Source organism: Tarenaya hassleriana, unplaced genomic scaffold (genome assembly GCF_000463585.1).
Source record: "Tarenaya hassleriana unplaced genomic scaffold, ASM46358v1 Cleome20, whole genome shotgun sequence".
NCBI lineage: Eukaryota > Viridiplantae > Streptophyta > Magnoliopsida > Brassicales > Cleomaceae > Tarenaya > Tarenaya hassleriana.
The window spans coordinates 2,341,560-2,359,395 of NW_010965373.1; the positions used below are offsets into that span (position 1 = coordinate 2,341,560).

The window sequence follows — 17,836 nt, forward strand, 5'->3', positions numbered from 1 at the left end:
AGGGAAAGATTTTAATGATTCTAATTTAAGAAAACGAATATTTGTGAAAGATTGTGTGAAAAGGCGATGATGTTAAAATGGATCCGTGGAAGAGGAAGATAAAGGGACAAAACAGAGTTCAAGCAAAGCCGTGGAAATGTTTTTTTGTATACCGAAAACGCGATTTGTATTTTTGTGACTTTTTTTATTATTATTTCTGTAAGTATTTGAATTTTTGTGACTTTTTTTTATTATTTCTGTAAGTTTTGGATTAGTTTTTTTTTTTTGCTAATAGGGATTTTGATGTTTCGGTTTAGTTACGCAAAATCCAATCGAAAAACATAAACGATTGAATAAAATTTTAATTAAAATCAGATTAATCGAATTCGAAACCAATATAGAAATAGTTGAATGAAATTGAATTAGAGGGTTTTTTTAAATTAGATATCTGTTTCATGAAATATTGATATTCAAAATCAATATCAAAACTCGAATCTAATTCAAACACCAAAAATGATTTCTAAAAACACTCAACCCCAAAGTATCCTAATTTAAAAAATCGATTTACGAGCCTTAAATGAAAATGGAACTTTGGCGTTGAAAAAGTCAAAGAGAGACGGGTCAAGTAAAAGAACGTTTCTCCCAATCAACGGTCAAATCCAATGATTCAAAATTTCCACAACTCTGTCCACATGAAAATGCAATCCACCTCCCTCTGTTAATTTACGTTAAATATATTGGTTAACAATTGAATTCATGTTACTTGTTATTTGAATATATTTCGAATAATTTTATTTTCTTCAGATCATATAGAAATTTTTTATGCTGAATTTGATTAGTTTAGGATTTGGATCCGTTTAATTTGACTTTGGGTTTTATTTACTAAAAAAACGAAATAACAACTCATAATTCTAATCATGATCAATGATAACTTCCACTAGAACTCAATTGGGAAATATAAAATCTAGAAACTAATATATATCTCTAATAAACTCCACCATTTTTATTTTCTAATGTTTTAAAATTTGAATCCATTCAATGGTTTAGGCATACCTCCTCCGTCATGGCACGAAGACTTGTGAGGTTTGTCTGCGCATAAACACTGGAAACGCCCTGAATCCAACTCCGACCCGCAAACCCCACTGGAGTCCGTACACCGCCGGCAAGAATCATCTTCCATGATGTACCTCAAATCAAACCCTAATTCCAACGCCTCCTTCAAAGATGACGTTAAGTTTGACTCGAGAACCGATCTTTTCAACGCGATTTCGCCTACTCTCGTACAGCCCTCGCTTTTGTTATTATCTCTCGTCCGGAACGCGTAATACGTCGATTTTTCACCGCGACGTGTAGTGCAAGGAACCGGAAACGACGGCGGCGAGGGAGAATCCGGGCAAGTGAACAAGTCGATCTTCTCGGTCGTGGAAGCTGCTAACTCGAACTGTTTGATTCCCGACAAGTCCAAAGTCTCTGGGCAGCGTCCTTGGAACAAGCTATCATCTGCAACGGTGATGGTCTGACCGGTCAGGTTGGCGGACAAGACTCGTAGAGTACGATTCCCGAGATTTAGGGTTAGGTTATTTTGGTTATTGCAAGAGAGTTCGAACCCTGGTCGGCCACAGTAGCCGGATTTGTTGATTCCCCAAAACGGGTAAGTAGTACCGTTTTCGAACATCTGAGACGGCGGCGGCCCACATCGGAAAGTTTCACGGCAGTTCTCGTAGTATCGGTCGGCGGCGAGGGAAGATGGTATGATGGTGAAGGTGAAGATGAAGAGAAGATGGTGTTTCATGAGGTTGCTGACCATGACTTGGGAATTTTTTTTTTTTGGGTGGGTGGCGTTTGGGTTATGTAAATGAGCGATGGTTTGGTCAAATGATGTATGTAATTTGGAGAAACTATATATATATATATATATATATATTATTTTGTTATTTAGTATTTTAATTGATGATTACAGAGTTTGGGTGATAAATAAAAGATATGGTCAGAGATTCCTTTCAGGTTATTATTCGTTTTGTTTTATAGGATATTTTGAATTTTCTTTTTATTTTATGGGGTTTATAAATTTATAGTTACTCTATTTGATAATTATTTGCGTACAGGTAGCATTATTGAAATTATTGTTCCAAGCTTGAGTTTTGACCAAGGAAGCATAGAAGGGTCCACCCTCGGTAGTTTTTTTATTATTATTTATTTTTAATATTTTTGTTCAAAGATTTTAATATAATTAAATTCGAATAGAAGTTGGATTTAAAAAATGAAAATGCACCATAACTAAATTAGATATTTTTCAAAATTTTAGAAATTCTGATAAATATATCAATAAATTGAAAATCTTAAATCCTACTCTACGTCTATCTATGTGTATCTTACAATTATTTTGTTTTTGTTTTTAAAATTTTTTGCTTTTAATAATTTTCCATTTTGATTTTCTTATATTTGCAAGGCTGTTTTCATGATGTTGACTTCAAACTTCGTGTTCCACACTTGCAAATAAAATACGCTGATTGATGTCCCCTGAGATTTTACTTCAATTTCTAACAATTCCCATTCTCGAATTGCAAAATGGACCGACCCTATAAAATGTGTTTTCGATCTCGAGAAATAAATTATTATTTACTTAATTTATGAAAAAGAATATACAAATGATTATAGTCTACAAATTGAGTCATATCAAATACTTATATTTGAAAACAAAAGATTATAATTTAACCCATTTAATGAAATCGGGCTAAAACATCGTCATGACTTAAAATATCGGACAGTCAACTTTCTGTTTTGACTACGGAAGAAATTTCGATGGATGATTCATAATAACGCTTATTAGAGGGACTAACATTTTAAATATATATTATATATATATATACAGAAATAGCAACCATATGATTAATTTCATTTTGGTAATGTTCATATAGTAAGTCAAATGTGACAATTTTTAGTCCGTTAAGATTAAAAAAAAAAGCGTTAAACAAAGGTATTTCCTTTCCTTTTTTTTTAATAGAAAGGGAATTAAGTAAGTTAAACTAATGTAATCAAAACAAGAAACTATAAAAAAAATTGTTTGTATGTATGTATGTATGTATGTATGTATGTATGTATGTATGTATTATTACATTTATAATTTGGTTTATATTTCTTTGTTATTAGGACTTCTATTAAAAACAATATGGGATATGTAAATTCCTCAGATTAATATAATAATAGTTACTTTTAATAATATTCTTTAAATTCTATGTATATATATCAATTAATAATTTATATTGATAAATTTCCATCATATGTATTTGTTTTATTGATTTTTCCTATGGGTTTTAATTTGTTGTTGAATTCAAAATTTTCTTTAAAAATTATATATATATATATATATATCCCTTTTTCTTACAGTATTTAGGTTTGGTTTATCATTTTTTTTATCTTTAGTTTCGAGAATTTTTTGGAAAACTTTGTTTTACGATTTTTTTGGTCCGTTTTGTCAGCTTCTTTGGTATTAATCCGTTCACGGAAATAGAAAAGTTATTGCCTATAAGAAATAAAGTACAGGGCGATTTATTAATGAAATTGAGACATTAGGGGCAGATGTGAGATTTGATAAGAAAGGAAGACCCTTATTAAGCAATTTAAGAAATTGTCCATCGGACTAGCCGTTGGATTCCTCAGATTCAAATTCTCTCTCTGCACGCACCTCCATAAAGACAAAAAAAGCCCCAAAATCCGTTGCTCTTCCTCTCCTCTTCCTTTTTCTTCTTCTTCATCGTCATCTTCTTTTTCTTTAAGCTAAGAGTTCAGAGATCTCTCTTATTCTCTCTCTGATCAGAGAGAAATTTGATTCTACAGTCCGATTTCTCTGTAAGTATGCGATTTCTTCCTTATTTCCTTGATTTCTGGTGTACTTCTCTTCTAGGTTAAGTTTAATTAAGTGAAGTTCAGTTTCGGATTAAAATTTTTTGGAAGTTTGATGGTCGGAAATAGAATAAAATCGATTGGGTTTGATTTTGATGAAAAAGGTTTCCCAATTTAAACCTGATATAGTGGCAGATTGGTTGGTAGGAAAGCATGATAAGAGGTTTCCTTATACGAGTTTTTGTTTAGATCGAATGGGAACATCCCTTGAATTTCGGAAATTTCTACAGAGTTCAACCTGGAATTCAGATGCTTTGACTTCATCTGATGGATAAAATGGAAATGTGATGAAGTTTCCTTATACGGGTTTTGCTTGGATTGTACATTCAATTTCTGCCGAAAATGAGAATCCTGTTAAATGTTGGCAAATATTTACAGTGTTGATGTCTCAGTGAACTCTAGATCCGAGTATAACCCATGAAATCAGGAACCTATTGATGAATGGAATGAGATTCATTTAGAAGTCTTTGAAAACTTTTTTTTCAGGAGAATGACGATGAGGATTCCTGGAACTCCGACATCTAAGATGGAGCGAACGGCAACCGCTGTGACACCGGGAGGTGGACCAAGATCGAGGGAGGAGAAGATCGTAGTTACTGTAAGGTTAAGGCCTCTGAACAAGAAGGAGCTTTCGGCTAAAGACCAAGTGGCATGGGAATGCGTCGATGATCACACTGTCGTGTACAAATCGCCTTCTCAAGAACGGTCACCTCAGTCCTCTTCATTCACGTTTGGTAACCTGAGCCTGCCATTGTTTCTTTCAGCCCTTCTTTTTAGTTTCTTGATTTTCTTGCGGGTCAAAGTTAAACACCTGTTTTTTTTTCGGTTTCCAGATAAAGTGTTTGGTCCAGACAGTTTAACGGAAAATGTGTACGAAGAAGGCGTCAAGAATGTTGCGTTGTCTGCTTTGATGGGCATCAACGGTGAGAACACTGTGACAAGCTCCGTATGTGGGTTTATTACAGTGATGTACCTGTTCTAAATTAGTTCACTCTCCTTGTTTCAGCAACGATATTCGCTTATGGGCAAACGAGCAGTGGAAAGACATACACTATGAGAGGAATAACGGAGAAAGCCGTCAATGATATTTACAATCACATCATTAATGTAAGCATTGCTATTATCAGATTGTACATTCCTCTAATCCTCATTTTTTAGGTATCTCTGTCAGATGAAAATGTATGGTTACAAGAAAATATGATTTTGCTGACCATTTTTCTTTTGTTAAACTTTGATTTTCCAGACCCCTGAACGAGATTTTACAATAAAGATTTCTGGTCTGGAAATATATAATGAAAATGTAAGGGATCTGCTAAATTCAGAATCCGGGCGCAACCTTAAGCTCCTGGACGACCCAGATGTAATGCTTCTTTACTTTGAGGTCACGTTTCAGATATCACGGCATCTGTTGGACTTCCACTGACTTCATTTCTTGTAATTTGCTCTTGCAGAAAGGTACAGTGGTTGAGAAACTGGTAGAAGAAACAGCAAATAACAATCAACACTTGAGGCATCTGATTAGCATCTGTGAAGGTAAGCTGTTGCGTCCTCTGTGTTCCTTTTAGTATCATTCATAGCTTATTCAAATCCAAGATTGTCTGACTTGCTGGACTTTCTTTTCTCTTTCAATGCCACCGCTGTGATAGCTCAAAGGCAAGTTGGAGAAACCGCTTTGAACGATACAAGCTCACGGTCACACCAAATAATCAGACTGGTAATGTTTTTAGTTCACTGTTTACACTGTACAAAACAGCATGTTTCCTGCTAGACACTAATGAGAGATTCTTAATGGCAAAGCAGACAATACAAAGTACTCTTCGTGAAAACTCGGATTGCGTGAGGTCTTATGTCGCTAGTCTGGTAAAAACATCTCTTGTTATGTTTGCTCTGTTGTGAGAATCACTTCTTTTGCATACTATTTTTAATTTTTGGGTTATAAAAATGAATTTGCAGAATTTCGTAGACTTAGCAGGAAGTGAGAGAGCTTCACAGACACAGGCAGATGGAACTAGACTCAGGGAAGGGTGCCATATCAATTTAAGTTTGATGACTCTTACAACTGTCATCCGGAAACTAAGGTAAGAATCTTGTTTTCATGTGTTGTGTTTTGGGAAAGCTGAACCATATGCTAACAGTAATATCATGATTTATAAATTATCCAAGTAACCAATTTATCTGCTTCGTGAAACTTGCAAAGTGTGGGGAAAAGAAGCGGTCACATACCTTACCGAGACTCGAAGCTTACCCGGATATTACAGCACTCACTGGGAGGAAACGCCCGAACAGCAATTATCTGTACATTGAGTCCAGCTCTGACTCATGTTGAACAATCAAGAAATACTCTCTTCTTTGCTACCCGAGCCAAGGAAGTAACGAACAACGCCCAAGTGAACATGGTAATGATCATTTATTCCATTCTTATCTGTACCATCAACGACCCTCGGGATGGAACAACATAAAACTTATCTGCTACTTCTGGTGAAAATCCAGGTTGTTTCTGATAAGCAATTGGTGAAACATCTTCAGAAGGAAGTGGCGAGATTAGAGGCAGAGCTTCGCACCCCCGATCCATCTAGAGAAAAAGATTTGAAGATCCAGCAGGTTTCTTTCCACTTAACTTTTTTCCAAACAACAAAACTTCAGCATTGAGCCAAATCTGGTACTTACATTATCTGTGTTTCATGTCTTCACAGATGGAAATGGAAATTGAAGAACTTAGGAGACAGAGAGATAATGCACAGACCCAAGTAGAGGAGTTGCGTAAAAAGCTTCAAGAAGACCAACAACAGAAGGTTTCATCACCTTCTCTCTCTCTCTCTATCTCTTTCTCCTATCCTATTCTTGTTCTGAAACTTGACATCTTTTCTTGTCTCAGGGCTCAAATGCCTTTGAATCTCCAGGCCCATCAATAAAGAAGTGTCTATCTTATTCTGTGGCATTGACACCAAACACAGAAAACAAAGTGGTAAGCAGGAATTACTAGTAATGTCGAACATTACTGCTTATCTTTCAAGATTTCACCAGAGATAGTATGTGTTGAGCGATAACTGAAGCAGCGTCGGGTTTCGCAGCTTTGAGCGCTCTCTCGCTCATTTCCGCCATCCGTTCCTCGTCCCCTGTCATTACACGAAGATATGCTTCTATAAAGGAATGAGAAAGCAAGGAAAACCATGATACGTCAATCTATGAGGCAATCCTCGACAGCTCCTTTCACGTTGATGCATGAGATCCGAAAACTCGAACACCTTCAAGAACAGCTTGGAGAGGAAGCGAATAAAGCCCTTGAAGTGCTACAGAAGGAAGTTGCCTGCCATAGACTGGGCAACCAAGATGCAGCTCAGACAATCGCTAAGCTTCAAGCAGAGATAAGGGAAATGCGCAGCATAAAATCATTGATGCCTAAAGAAGTGGAAATAGGAAATGTCATAGCTCCTAACAAGAGTGTAAGTGCCAATCTGAAGGACGAGATAACAAGGCTCCACTCACAAGGCTCCACCATAGCCAACCTCGAGGAACAACTTGAGAATGTTCAGAGATCTATAGACAAGTTGGTGATGTCTCTTCCGGGCAATAACAACATTGTCCAAGCCATGGTAGAAGATGGAACCCCTAAGACGAAGAACCATCATCAATCAAAGAAGAAGAAGCTGCTTCCCCTGACACCTAGCAGCCAGAATTTCTTGAAATCTCCATGCTCTCCGTTGTCAGCCTCAAGGCAAGTCTTGGATACCGACACTGAGAACAGAGCGCCTCTCGAGAATAACAACTCTGAATCTAGAGAAAATGCTCACGGTTTTGAGAAAGAGACTCCAAAGAAAGGGGAAGAAAGTGGAGATGTCTCATCGAGGGAAAGCACTCCAGGCTACAGGCGTTCAAGTTCAGTGAACATGAAGAAAATGCAGCAGATGTTCCAGAACGCAGCAGAGGAGAACGTGAGAAGCATAAGAACATATGTTACAGAACTCAAAGAACGTGTCGCCAAATTACAGTATCAGAAGCAACTTCTCGTTTGTCAGGTACGCAAAAGAAACAAAACTCCTCTCCTAAACAACACATAAAATGTCAGTTTCCATTTCAGAAAGAATTTGCAAATGGAAAGCTGAAATTTACTGTGTTGTATTGATTCAAAATTCTAATGTAATACAGGGTATTTATACAACTTCCAAATGCTAAACCAAGTCATACCGAATTGTTCCAGGCTAAACCGGAATACTTTCTGTCATTTCCACTCTCATCACATATCACATATTCACTGTATTTCTGTAGGTGCTTGAATTGGAAGCAAATGAAGCAGCTGGGCACAACATAGAGGACCACGAGAACGAGATAGAGGAAGAGGAGACACAGCAAGTCGCATGGCACATAATGTTTAAGCAGCAAAGACAGCAGATTGTAGAGCTGTGGCATGTCTGCCACGTGTCCATCATCCACAGGACGCAATTCTATTTGTTGTTCAAGGGTGATCAAGCTGACCAAATATACATGGAAGTCGAGCTAAGGCGGTTAACTTGGTTGGAACACCATCTCGCAGAAGTCGGTAATGCAACACCTGCACGAAATGGCGATGAACCCGCAATATCTATATCATCAAGGTATGTGTTTATTCATTCACCTCACTCGTCTATTTTCGGAATAGATAAACATGACCATTACATAAAACTCTTGAAAACACACGAGTTGATTTGCTTGTTTGAGGGGAAGTATAGTAGTCCTATGCTTGAACATTTCGAGCAAACACTCTGGCAGTATAGGCACATATAGTGTAGATCCCTTTATGACTCGTATTCAATGTGGATGAAATTGCATGCTGATGTTGATTTGTTCAGCATTCGGGCATTGAGAAGAGAAAGAGAGTTCCTTGCAAGGAGGGTGAACTCTCGTCTAACGCCAGAGGAGCGAGATTCGTTGTACATGAAATGGGACGTGCCGTTAGAGGGAAAACAGAGGAAACTTCAGTTTGTGAACAAGCTATGGACAGACCCTTATGACACGAGACACGTAGAAGAGAGTGCAGCCATAGTTGCGAAGCTTGTCGGGTTCTGTGAAGGAGGGAACAACATCTCAAAGGAGATGTTTGAGCTCAATTTTGCAGTTCCTTCTGACAAGAGACAATGGAACATCGGTTGGGACAACATCTCCAACCTTCTTCATCTGTGAGAAAATGCCGTTTCTTCATTTGTGTAAGTACATTCATTTTAATATGTTCTTTAACTCTTTTGTTCACATAAGAGCATGGAGCATGGAAAAGGATCAATTGCCCAGATTCAATCTTGATTGTCGTGTTTGGTGCTACTACATGTACCAATTTGATCTATCATTTATAAAAATATTGTGTTATAACAGACAGGTCAGATTATAAAGCAAAGATTGATTCAAGGTTCTCCTTTTTATCCATTGTTTCTCGAATTATTATGCGATGATAATCATTTGTTTTTCTAAAGTATGCGATCAATTGATTAACTTGGGATTAAGGCGATGTTGATGCTGATATCATCAAATGATTAGTCTGTTGGAAAATGAATAAAAAAACAGACCATCAAAATTTTGTGGGAAGTAAGTACTAGTAATGTCGAACATTACTGCTTATCTTTCAAGATTTCACCAGAGATAGTATGTGTTGAGCGATAACTGAAGCAGCGTCGGGTTTCGCAGCTTTGAGCGCTCTCTCGCTCATTTCCGCCATCCGTTCCTCGTCCCCTGTCATTACACGAAGATATGCTTCTATAAGGTTTCAGTTTCGGTTTCAGTTCTTGAGTTCTGATGACATCTTCTTAGTCCTACCGATTCATTGTATAATGTTGATAAGAATTTTCATCTGTAAGGCTTTCCAAATCCATGAAGTTGCAGACTTTCTACTTAGAGAGAGGAAGACGAGATTTGGAAGTACCTAGAACCTCTTCCATGGCAGTTCGAAGGGCGATTGAATCTAGCTCCTCCTCTGATATTACCTTTGCCCCTACTATATCCGCCATTAACGAGGCATTTCTCAGCTGGTGCCCTTCTTCGTTTTTTGGTGACGGTATCTACAGAAAAACCCGGGCGAAAAGCTAATCCAGGCTAGAAATCCGATAAATTCAGAAAGTTGGAAAATCGAGAATATCGGGCATAGTATATACCAGAATAGAAGGTTTGCCTAAAGCCAAGATCTCAGAGCATGTCATGGCACCAGCCCTCGACACAACCAGATCTGAAGCAGCATACGCCATGTCGATAGATTTCAAAAACCTATTGCAGTTCATAGGATTCATCTCAGAGCCTTCACTTTTCAGACAAGAACAGCTTAAAAAGATTCGAAACTTACGGGGCAAGAAACAGGCGGGGATGGCTTCTGACAAGGCTATCCATTTCGTCAAAAGCTTCAACCCCTGTTTGCCAGATGAAGAACCAGTTCTCATGCTCCGACAACACCTGCGAGTAACAATTCAACAGAGCAATGTTGACGGAATTAGCCCCTAACGAGCCACTGAGCACGAGCACGACCTTAGCCTCCGCCATAGCTCCGGCCCACTGTCCGAAGTAATTTACGCGCGCCGCCGCTTTCGAGATGTAACGCCGAAGAGCCTGCCGTATCGGATTTCCGCAGACGACGCACTTCGCCGCCGATCTCTTCGGGAAGCTGTTGACGGCACTGTTGAAGGCCGTGAAGATCTTGTCGGCGAAGAACGAAAGTACCCAGTTGGCGATTCCGGGCACTGAGTTCTGTTCCTGGATCACGAGCTTGATCCCCAGAACCACGGCGGCTAAACATGTCGGGAACGAGACGTGCCCTCCGGTTCCGACAACGATCTGGGGCTCGAAATCGCGGAGGATCGCGTACGATTCACGCGCCGATCGGAGCAGATTGAGAGGGAGGCCGAAGAGGTTGGTTAGGTAGAGAAAGGGTCGGGATAATTTCCCGGCGGATATGGCGGCGAAGTCGAATCCGGCGGCGGGAACCGTCGTGCTCTCCATGCTGTTGGGGCAACCGACGAAGAGGATCCGAGTAGGTGGATCGGCTGATTTCAGCTCGTCTCCGATCGCCATCGCCGGAGAAATGTGTCCGGCGGTTCCTCCTGCCGCGACCACGACCCTGAGACCCAAATTGCCGCCGTTTGCCGCGGCGGCGGGGGACTGGTCATTTGGGCGTTCGACGGAGAGACAGCAAGCTGGGCTTGGTTTCCTTGAAGGGTAAAACGGTAATTCCCTCTGGCTGGTCGGAGAGAGGAAAGGGAGAGAGATACGGCGATCGCCATGGGAGATGCGGAAGGTGGAAGAGACGAAAGGGTTTAAGAGCATGTTCAAGGAGAGTTGGAAGTGAAGAAGAACACGTTTACGGATTCGAACTATGAAAGCGCCATTGATGAATTTCTAAGGAATTTGAAAATCTGTGGAGGAACGAAAACGAAGGAATCGAAATCAGATGCAAGATTCTTCTGCATCATAGAAGGGGAATATTACTCAAATAACCCAAGTCGCAGCACTTGGGTCGCAGCAATTTCAGTGTACACCACCGAAAAAAAAAAAAAATTTTGCGACCTTATTACGACTAATATATAACTAATATACAACTAAAATAAGAGTAGTTTGTTAGTCGTAATAGGTTGTATATTAGTTATATATTAGTCGTAATAAGGTCGCAAAATTTTTTTTTTTTTTCGGTGGTGTACACTGAAATTGCTGCGACCCAAGTGGGTTATTTGAGTAATATTCCCCGTTCTTGTAGCTGTACGTACTGTACACGTGAAAATGAACACTGATAAACATATAAGTGGATCTGTAAGATTTAGGACAGTCAAAGTTGCTTCGCCACAAAAGTCAACGCAGTTGTACTTGTGAATTTGATTTAATTGAAAATGTAACAAAACATGTGTTAATTTAAAATCTAAAACAAATATTTTCTTCTTAATCGTTGGCACGTCAAGACAAATGTAGCCATGTAGGTCCGGATCCGGTAACATATGTGTAATAATAATACGATATAAATTCCAAATGTATGTTTATTTTTTTTTTTGGAAGTACAGAAACCATTTTCCGCTTAAATTATATTTATTTTTTATATTTAAATTCAATTCGACTTACTTTAGTTCTTATCAATAAAAATTTTACCTTTTCAACAAAACCTTCAATTTTGTTCTTTTTAACTATTTTCATATTCCATTTGGATTTTTTATTTAATTTTTCAGTTTTTAAAAAATTATGTCTACGGAGTTTTCATATTAGCTTAATTAAACGTTAGATTTTCACATTCATAATGATGGAAATTCAGAGAAGTTGCATTTCCTAACCTCTTGAGAAACCTGGTTTTTTCTCAAGTAGCAGAATGTATAACAAGAGGGCATTCAAAGTTAATGCATTTTCCATGTTCCTACACTTTCCTCGTACTGAAAATCCCGAGAAACATTTGGGGAAAAAGGAAGGAAGGAATCAGGGCTTCCATAGCTTCAAGGTGCAATCTTCACTGTATGTTGCGAGGAGATTCCGGTGGGGATGATGCGTTACTCCGATCACGTCCTTCTCATGTACCTGTCCATCCCCAACGTATAAATTTGCAAATATACACCGTATCAGCCTCACGTATATACGTTTCCCAGGAAACCCATTTGCCCAGAATCCAAGTTTTACCACATATATATATATATATACTTACCGTCATGAGATGCTCTAGTTTACCGGTTTGATAGCTGAAGCAGTACAGTTTCCTGAAAACGCAACGCATGGCCACATGTGTTAAAAGTGTATCAAAACCAGTGGATGGAATGGAACCACAAACATAAGGTATCATTAGATATCCGGTGATTATAGAAATCGACGGGTTTTTTTTTCCGTGTTGGGAGGAGAAATGAAACGAGAATGTGGAACCGAGGAAATATGCAAATGAGTTCAGATGGGCATATTCTCGCATACTTCATTAGTCTGATCCCTCAAAATGTTGTATTATTATGTGCATTGAAACAAGAGATGAAGATGAAGACAAAAAAAGAGAACTTTGTAACGAAGAGAAGAGTATAGCGAAACCTGTCTTCGGCGACACAATATATCCAGTCACCCTTAGGAGATACAGATGCAGCCACGAAATCTCCTCCTTCCCTCTTACCCGACGAGAAACTCTTCACAACCTACAAAAGAAAAGACCGTAAATCTTAAACTTATTTCAGCTTTCCCTGGAGACAGAATACAAGAAAAGATATCATGTGCTATCGGCAGTTGTTGCTGTGGAAGTAAGCAAGGGTTCGATCATGGCTCAAGCTCAACGAGATCATAGGTTCTAAGATTTTGCACCCTTCCTCTTTTTTGATCACCAAAAGAGGTAGAAGAAATATGATTTTAATAAAAAAGAAAGAAATCAAGGGTAATTGTACTTTCATGTATAAAGTCATTCCTCGCACTATTCAACACTTGACACAGATTCAAGGAAGAAAGGCATGTGAAGTATAAATAGAACCATATGATGTTACCTGTCCTTGGAGTGTCATGATGTATACAGATGATGTCTTGTTACACACAACAATGTGATCCGAGGTTTTCGGGAACAGATGAACAGAATTGACAGAAGCATCACCTCCCTGCGTTACAGAATACGGATTTAGACAAAAAAAAAAGGGTTTTAGTTAGGGTCGGAAGATGAGAAACAATTTAAATACGATTCAAGATCTGAAGAGAAAGGATACCCGCAAAGGAGGCGGTGGCTTGAATGTTTGTAGACAATCCGTGGTCTTTACATCCCAGACCTATACAAAGGAATATAAATTTTGATATTACATGGAGAGAGTAAGAGGTTAAATCAGATAACATAAAATGTCACTTGCATCTAAAACCCAAGAATAAATTTGACATAACATACCTTCACTGTGCAATCACTCGAGGCAGTGATGATACGACTACCATCACTTGTAAAGATGGCATCATTTACATAAGATGAATGACCACGGAATTCTTTTAACAATTTCCCAGATTTCAAACCATGGATTCTGCACAAAGTAAATACTATGTCAATTTGATATTTCTATGACCCAGATAATGATCTATAACAACCCGCACTAGGAAAGCAAGGCAATAAAAGGTTGTAACTAGAAAAAGAAAAAGAAAAAAAAAACACAAACATTGACCAAACCCCATCATCAACTGATCAATCCTTCTACATGAAATAGATATTTATATAGCAAGGAAAAAAAATGAAGCAGCGAACAAAACCTAGCAGTGCTGTCAAAGGAGGTGCTCAGCAATTGGCTTCCATCGCGAGAGAATGAAAGACTTGTGACTCCTTGAGAATGCGCACGTTCAAGACGACGCAAACATTGACCAGTCCTTATACGCCAAACCTGCAAAAAAAGTGTCATGCATCCAAGTCTAGTTCCTCATCATCATATAAATCTGAATCGATATAAGATAAACGAGTAGGAGAAGAAATATCATCCAAGTTGAAGAAAATTTTCGATTCAGAGAGAAACAACAAAATCAGAAAAGATAGGAATCGTTCAGGGCATATAGATCTAACTTTGATAAGCTTTTTTGAGCTGGAACTTACTTTTATCTTTCCATCTTGTGACCCAGATGCTAGCATCTCAGAATCTCTGCTAAAGTCAACACAAAGGACAGGATCATCATGCATCATGAAAGTTTCCTGTAAGAATTTATCATTAGTAATTAGCAATATGACTAGAATAAGTACCCTCAATCCAAGATCAAACACTATCCAAAAGCAAGCCTCGGAACAAGATATTTGGTACGTGAACAAGTCATTATCCACAATTTTTAGCAATTAGATGCCAAAAAAATCCAACGCATTATTCTCATTGACTTATCCTACTACCAACTCATTCAAGTCATTATACAGCATTCGATTTTAAAATGCTGTATGGATACTCTGCCTTCATTGCAAATCCTACTACCAACTCATTCAAGCTCGTATAGACATAGAAGAAAGTCAAGCAAGGTAAAAGAACTAGCTTACATCAGCCTGATATTGCAAATCTTTCTTGAGCTTCCCACTGATGTAATCCCAAACCTGTGACAATTGTCATGTCCGAATAATTTTTGTCTCAACTCCTAAGCAGTATAGACTTAGCCTTGGAGATAAAAACAAATTTTAGAAACATAATACCTCGATAAAGCCATCCACAGAACAAGAAACAAGAAACTGCCCATCTGGTGAAAACCGAGCAGATTCTGCATGACTCTTAGTACCAAACTGCACCGGGCACCAGACGAGATGGGAAAATTAGAAAAGAATTAACTATTATAAAACTGCCATAAAAATAGCTGAAACGCATAAACAATAAAGATAAATGCCCTCAAGCTAGACAAGCAGTAAAAGTGCAGTAACCAACCTTTATGGTATGATTAAGAGCCGTTGGATATGTGTCTTCTACATCTTGTTTCATAGCAGCTGTCCCACGGAAGAGATCAAACTGTGTTCCCGGAGGAAGCATTCCTGAAAAAAAAAATTGTCTTATGTAAAATTGCAAGAGATGTTTACCCGGAAAAAAGTTGCAAGAGATGAGTAAAGACAGATATCCCGATCAATCTAGTTCTACACATAAACTTGTGATCCCATTGTTAAATGGGTAACATGCATCAAAAGAAGATGAAGAATGAGCAGAACATTGGACTGAAATATTGAGGACATGTAAAAAGACACTAAGAAGATTTAAAAGGAAGGAGGCATGGCGTGAGGGAAAATGAGCACTTGAAAAAATCTACTCAAGATTCTAGGCAACAGCTTGATCTCATGCAATAATGTAATTTCTAAATGTCCTCTAGATTCTGACCTTGATGTTGTTGCCACTTCAAAGCCTGACCTATCAAAGCCATTAACCGTGAAGGTGGTACCACAGTAACCTCAGCAGCCAGAGCTGAAATAGTAGGAGGATATCCATTAGGGAAATCATGACAACAAATTTATCCAGAGATATAAACTTCAATATGTTTCAAGTAATTAGACGATCTTAGCATCCAAGACGGTTGAAAATTTTTGTAAGATCCCTTGTTCGGTTGTTCCCTATAAGATCTAATCCCTCGCCTACTTGAGAAAAAAAATCCAAGATACAATGCTTTGTGATAAAACAAATAAGAAAAGCTAACCTTGGGCAATCTGTGCGCGTCTTTTTTCTTTAGTTGATTCCCCATAAGCCTGGAAGAAAATGCAGATTAGCAAAAAATGTGAATCAAACAAAATAACTTTTCCAGCATTAAAAAGATAAAATGACCAGCAGGACATTAACATCAATAGGCTAAATAAGGTTCAATTTTCTCCACCATGATGGAGATACTCATCAAGCTGGAAATGAGCTGACTAAAACCTGTAGATACTATTGAACAAATTAACTTTGTACCTGTGACCCTTATTTAGAAACAACTTTATCTGATCAACTAAGCTCGGTGGTTCTAGCTAAAGATATTAAGATGCACACATTCTGAACAACAAACAGCTCACTAAAAGCAATAGATTTTAGATTTTCTATGAGACATATCCACAATGTTTAAAGAGGTGAACAATTGATGATACTGAAGACATAGACAAAGGATCGGTTCAGTACCTCATGTGGATCAAAGTAGCTTCTGACTAGAAGATGCTCTAGCCGCAAATATCTTTCTGGTTGCTCCTGCTTCATGACACCCATCACCTGAGTTTGCCTCAAAATAGCCCTTGCAGTATCCAACTCTCTAAGTTCTATCATTTCGAGGACAATCTGTATAACTCGCCACCAAGGAAAAACATGGTTCCATGAAATTTTGGCTGTCAAATAACCAGTAATTAACCAAAGCTCTAAGCCTTAAAGATTGCAGAAGGTCAGTTATGAAACTGTAAACATTGAAACTGGCAATACCTGTTCATAAAGGTCTTCTAATTTATTTCTGGGAAGCTTAAGCTGTGAAACTTGAGGCAGTATGGAGTCCCATCTTCCACTATGAATGTCAGAAACAAATGTCTCAACGCTGTCCACTGTGTTTAATGAAACCTGACACTCATTTTGCAGTGTCTGAAACGTCTGATGCAACGAGTTCTCTTTGCAGAATTGAAGAACAATCTTTATAACGCTGAAATATAAAATGCAATAGAATGCTGTAAGAGATGAAGATATACCCAGGCTAAATCATCAAAATCTAAACGGAAAACCACATTTTTCACCCAATTCGAACTATCAAAGCTTGTAATAGGACCATTATCTAAATCTTTTGGCCACCACAACATCATAAACTTGTTCATCGTTTAAATTCACAGAAAATCGAGACAATAAACTAGCAGTGTGAATACATCAGATACATAACAAGTGAATTAGACTTTCACAAAATCATAGGACAACGCATTGAGGATATAGACGAAAGAAAAGGAGAGAATATACTCCAAACATTGATTTCCCAAATCCCAACCGAGAACTGAATAACAACGAAACACACATATTATATGGGTTTCGGCAAATAAACCCTTGCATCGATACGCCAAGTATATACCGTACTCCAGAATCAGAAAATTTGTCACTGCTACCTCCTCAAAACAGCAACTTTACACCTCAAGAAAACGAAAACACCCAAACCAAAATCTGGGTAACGCGAATTTGCAACGCGTGAGCACAGAAAAAACAAAGGCTTTATAGCATAAATTGTTCGAGAAGAAGCGAAAATTTTGAAATAAAGGTTAAAGAGCGAGGAAAACTTACTCTCGGGCTTCGATTTCGAGCGTCATCTCGTCCGCGGAGGGTATTTGCCGGAGTCTCGAATGGCATACGCAGCTAACGAGTGAGCAGAAGGGTTAGACGGGAACACGAGGAAGCCTGCTGGCGAGGGATTTATCGGAATTTCACCAATTGTCCGAGGAAAGATTGGAAAAAATATAAAAATTAGGGATTGAAACGAAATATACAGATATGTTGGGGATCGCAATGGAATATACAGAACATTTGGGGGAGATTTGTAATTTTCAAATTGTCAGACTTCCAACGGTTATATTTTAATGGATCGGATAACAGACTAAGAG

The 17,836-nt window shown here is 38.3% G+C and overlaps 4 protein-coding genes across 5 annotated transcripts in view; 1 reads left to right on the top strand and 3 right to left on the bottom strand.

The window, feature by feature from the left end:
* Nucleotides 1-1,854, bottom strand: part of LOC104813905 (LEAF RUST 10 DISEASE-RESISTANCE LOCUS RECEPTOR-LIKE PROTEIN KINASE-like 1.2) — a 5,582-nt gene extending 3,728 nt beyond the window's left edge. Inside the window, exon 1 of the mRNA XM_010541701.2 lies at nt 1,033-1,854. Within this exon, the coding sequence (XP_010540003.1) occupies nt 1,033-1,786 (754 nt within the window). The 5' untranslated portion in view covers nt 1,787-1,854. The remainder of the gene's footprint in view (nt 1-1,032) is intronic.
* Nucleotides 1,855-3,686: 1,832 nt separating this feature from the next.
* Nucleotides 3,687-9,258, top strand: LOC104813906 (kinesin-like protein KIN-7A). The gene is made up of 16 exons (XM_010541702.1): nt 3,687-3,828; nt 4,369-4,616; nt 4,716-4,805; nt 4,889-4,989; nt 5,126-5,242; nt 5,334-5,415; nt 5,529-5,596; nt 5,683-5,742; nt 5,836-5,960; nt 6,080-6,278; nt 6,373-6,483; nt 6,576-6,674; nt 6,758-6,855; nt 7,031-7,898; nt 8,149-8,474; nt 8,709-9,258. The coding sequence occupies exons 2-16, from the start codon at nt 4,373-4,375 to the stop codon at nt 9,037-9,039; spliced, it is 2,919 nt and encodes a 972-aa protein (XP_010540004.1). The 5' UTR covers nt 3,687-3,828; nt 4,369-4,372; the 3' UTR covers nt 9,040-9,258.
* LOC104813907 (UDP-N-acetylglucosamine--N-acetylmuramyl-(pentapeptide) pyrophosphoryl-undecaprenol N-acetylglucosamine transferase) lies at nt 8,851-11,316 on the bottom strand. Of its 2 annotated transcripts, XM_019202555.1 has the most exons (5): nt 10,184-11,316; nt 9,999-10,107; nt 9,770-9,905; nt 9,463-9,579; nt 8,851-9,033 (listed from the first exon to the last, which is right to left on the bottom strand). In XM_019202555.1, the coding sequence occupies exons 1-4, from the start codon at nt 11,155-11,157 to the stop codon at nt 9,473-9,475; spliced, it is 1,326 nt and encodes a 441-aa protein (XP_019058100.1). In that variant the 5' UTR covers nt 11,158-11,316; the 3' UTR covers nt 8,851-9,033; nt 9,463-9,472. The 2 variants fall into 2 exon arrangements, with proteins under 2 accessions (XP_019058100.1, XP_010540005.1); XM_010541703.2 differs by lacking the exon at nt 8,851-9,033 and having other exon boundaries at nt 9,339-9,579; nt 10,184-11,315.
* Nucleotides 11,317-12,113: 797 nt separating this feature from the next.
* Nucleotides 12,114-17,632, bottom strand: LOC104813908 (suppressor of mec-8 and unc-52 protein homolog 1). Its single transcript, XM_010541704.2, has 16 exons — nt 17,520-17,632; nt 16,689-16,899; nt 16,398-16,550; nt 15,943-15,991; nt 15,630-15,713; nt 15,189-15,292; nt 14,963-15,049; nt 14,813-14,866; nt 14,387-14,482; nt 14,053-14,180; nt 13,703-13,829; nt 13,530-13,589; nt 13,317-13,424; nt 12,877-12,977; nt 12,509-12,560; nt 12,114-12,384 (listed from the first exon to the last, which is right to left on the bottom strand). The coding sequence occupies exons 1-16, from the start codon at nt 17,543-17,545 to the stop codon at nt 12,286-12,288; spliced, it is 1,539 nt and encodes a 512-aa protein (XP_010540006.1). The 5' UTR covers nt 17,546-17,632; the 3' UTR covers nt 12,114-12,285.
* Nucleotides 17,633-17,836: the final 204 nt, after the last annotated feature.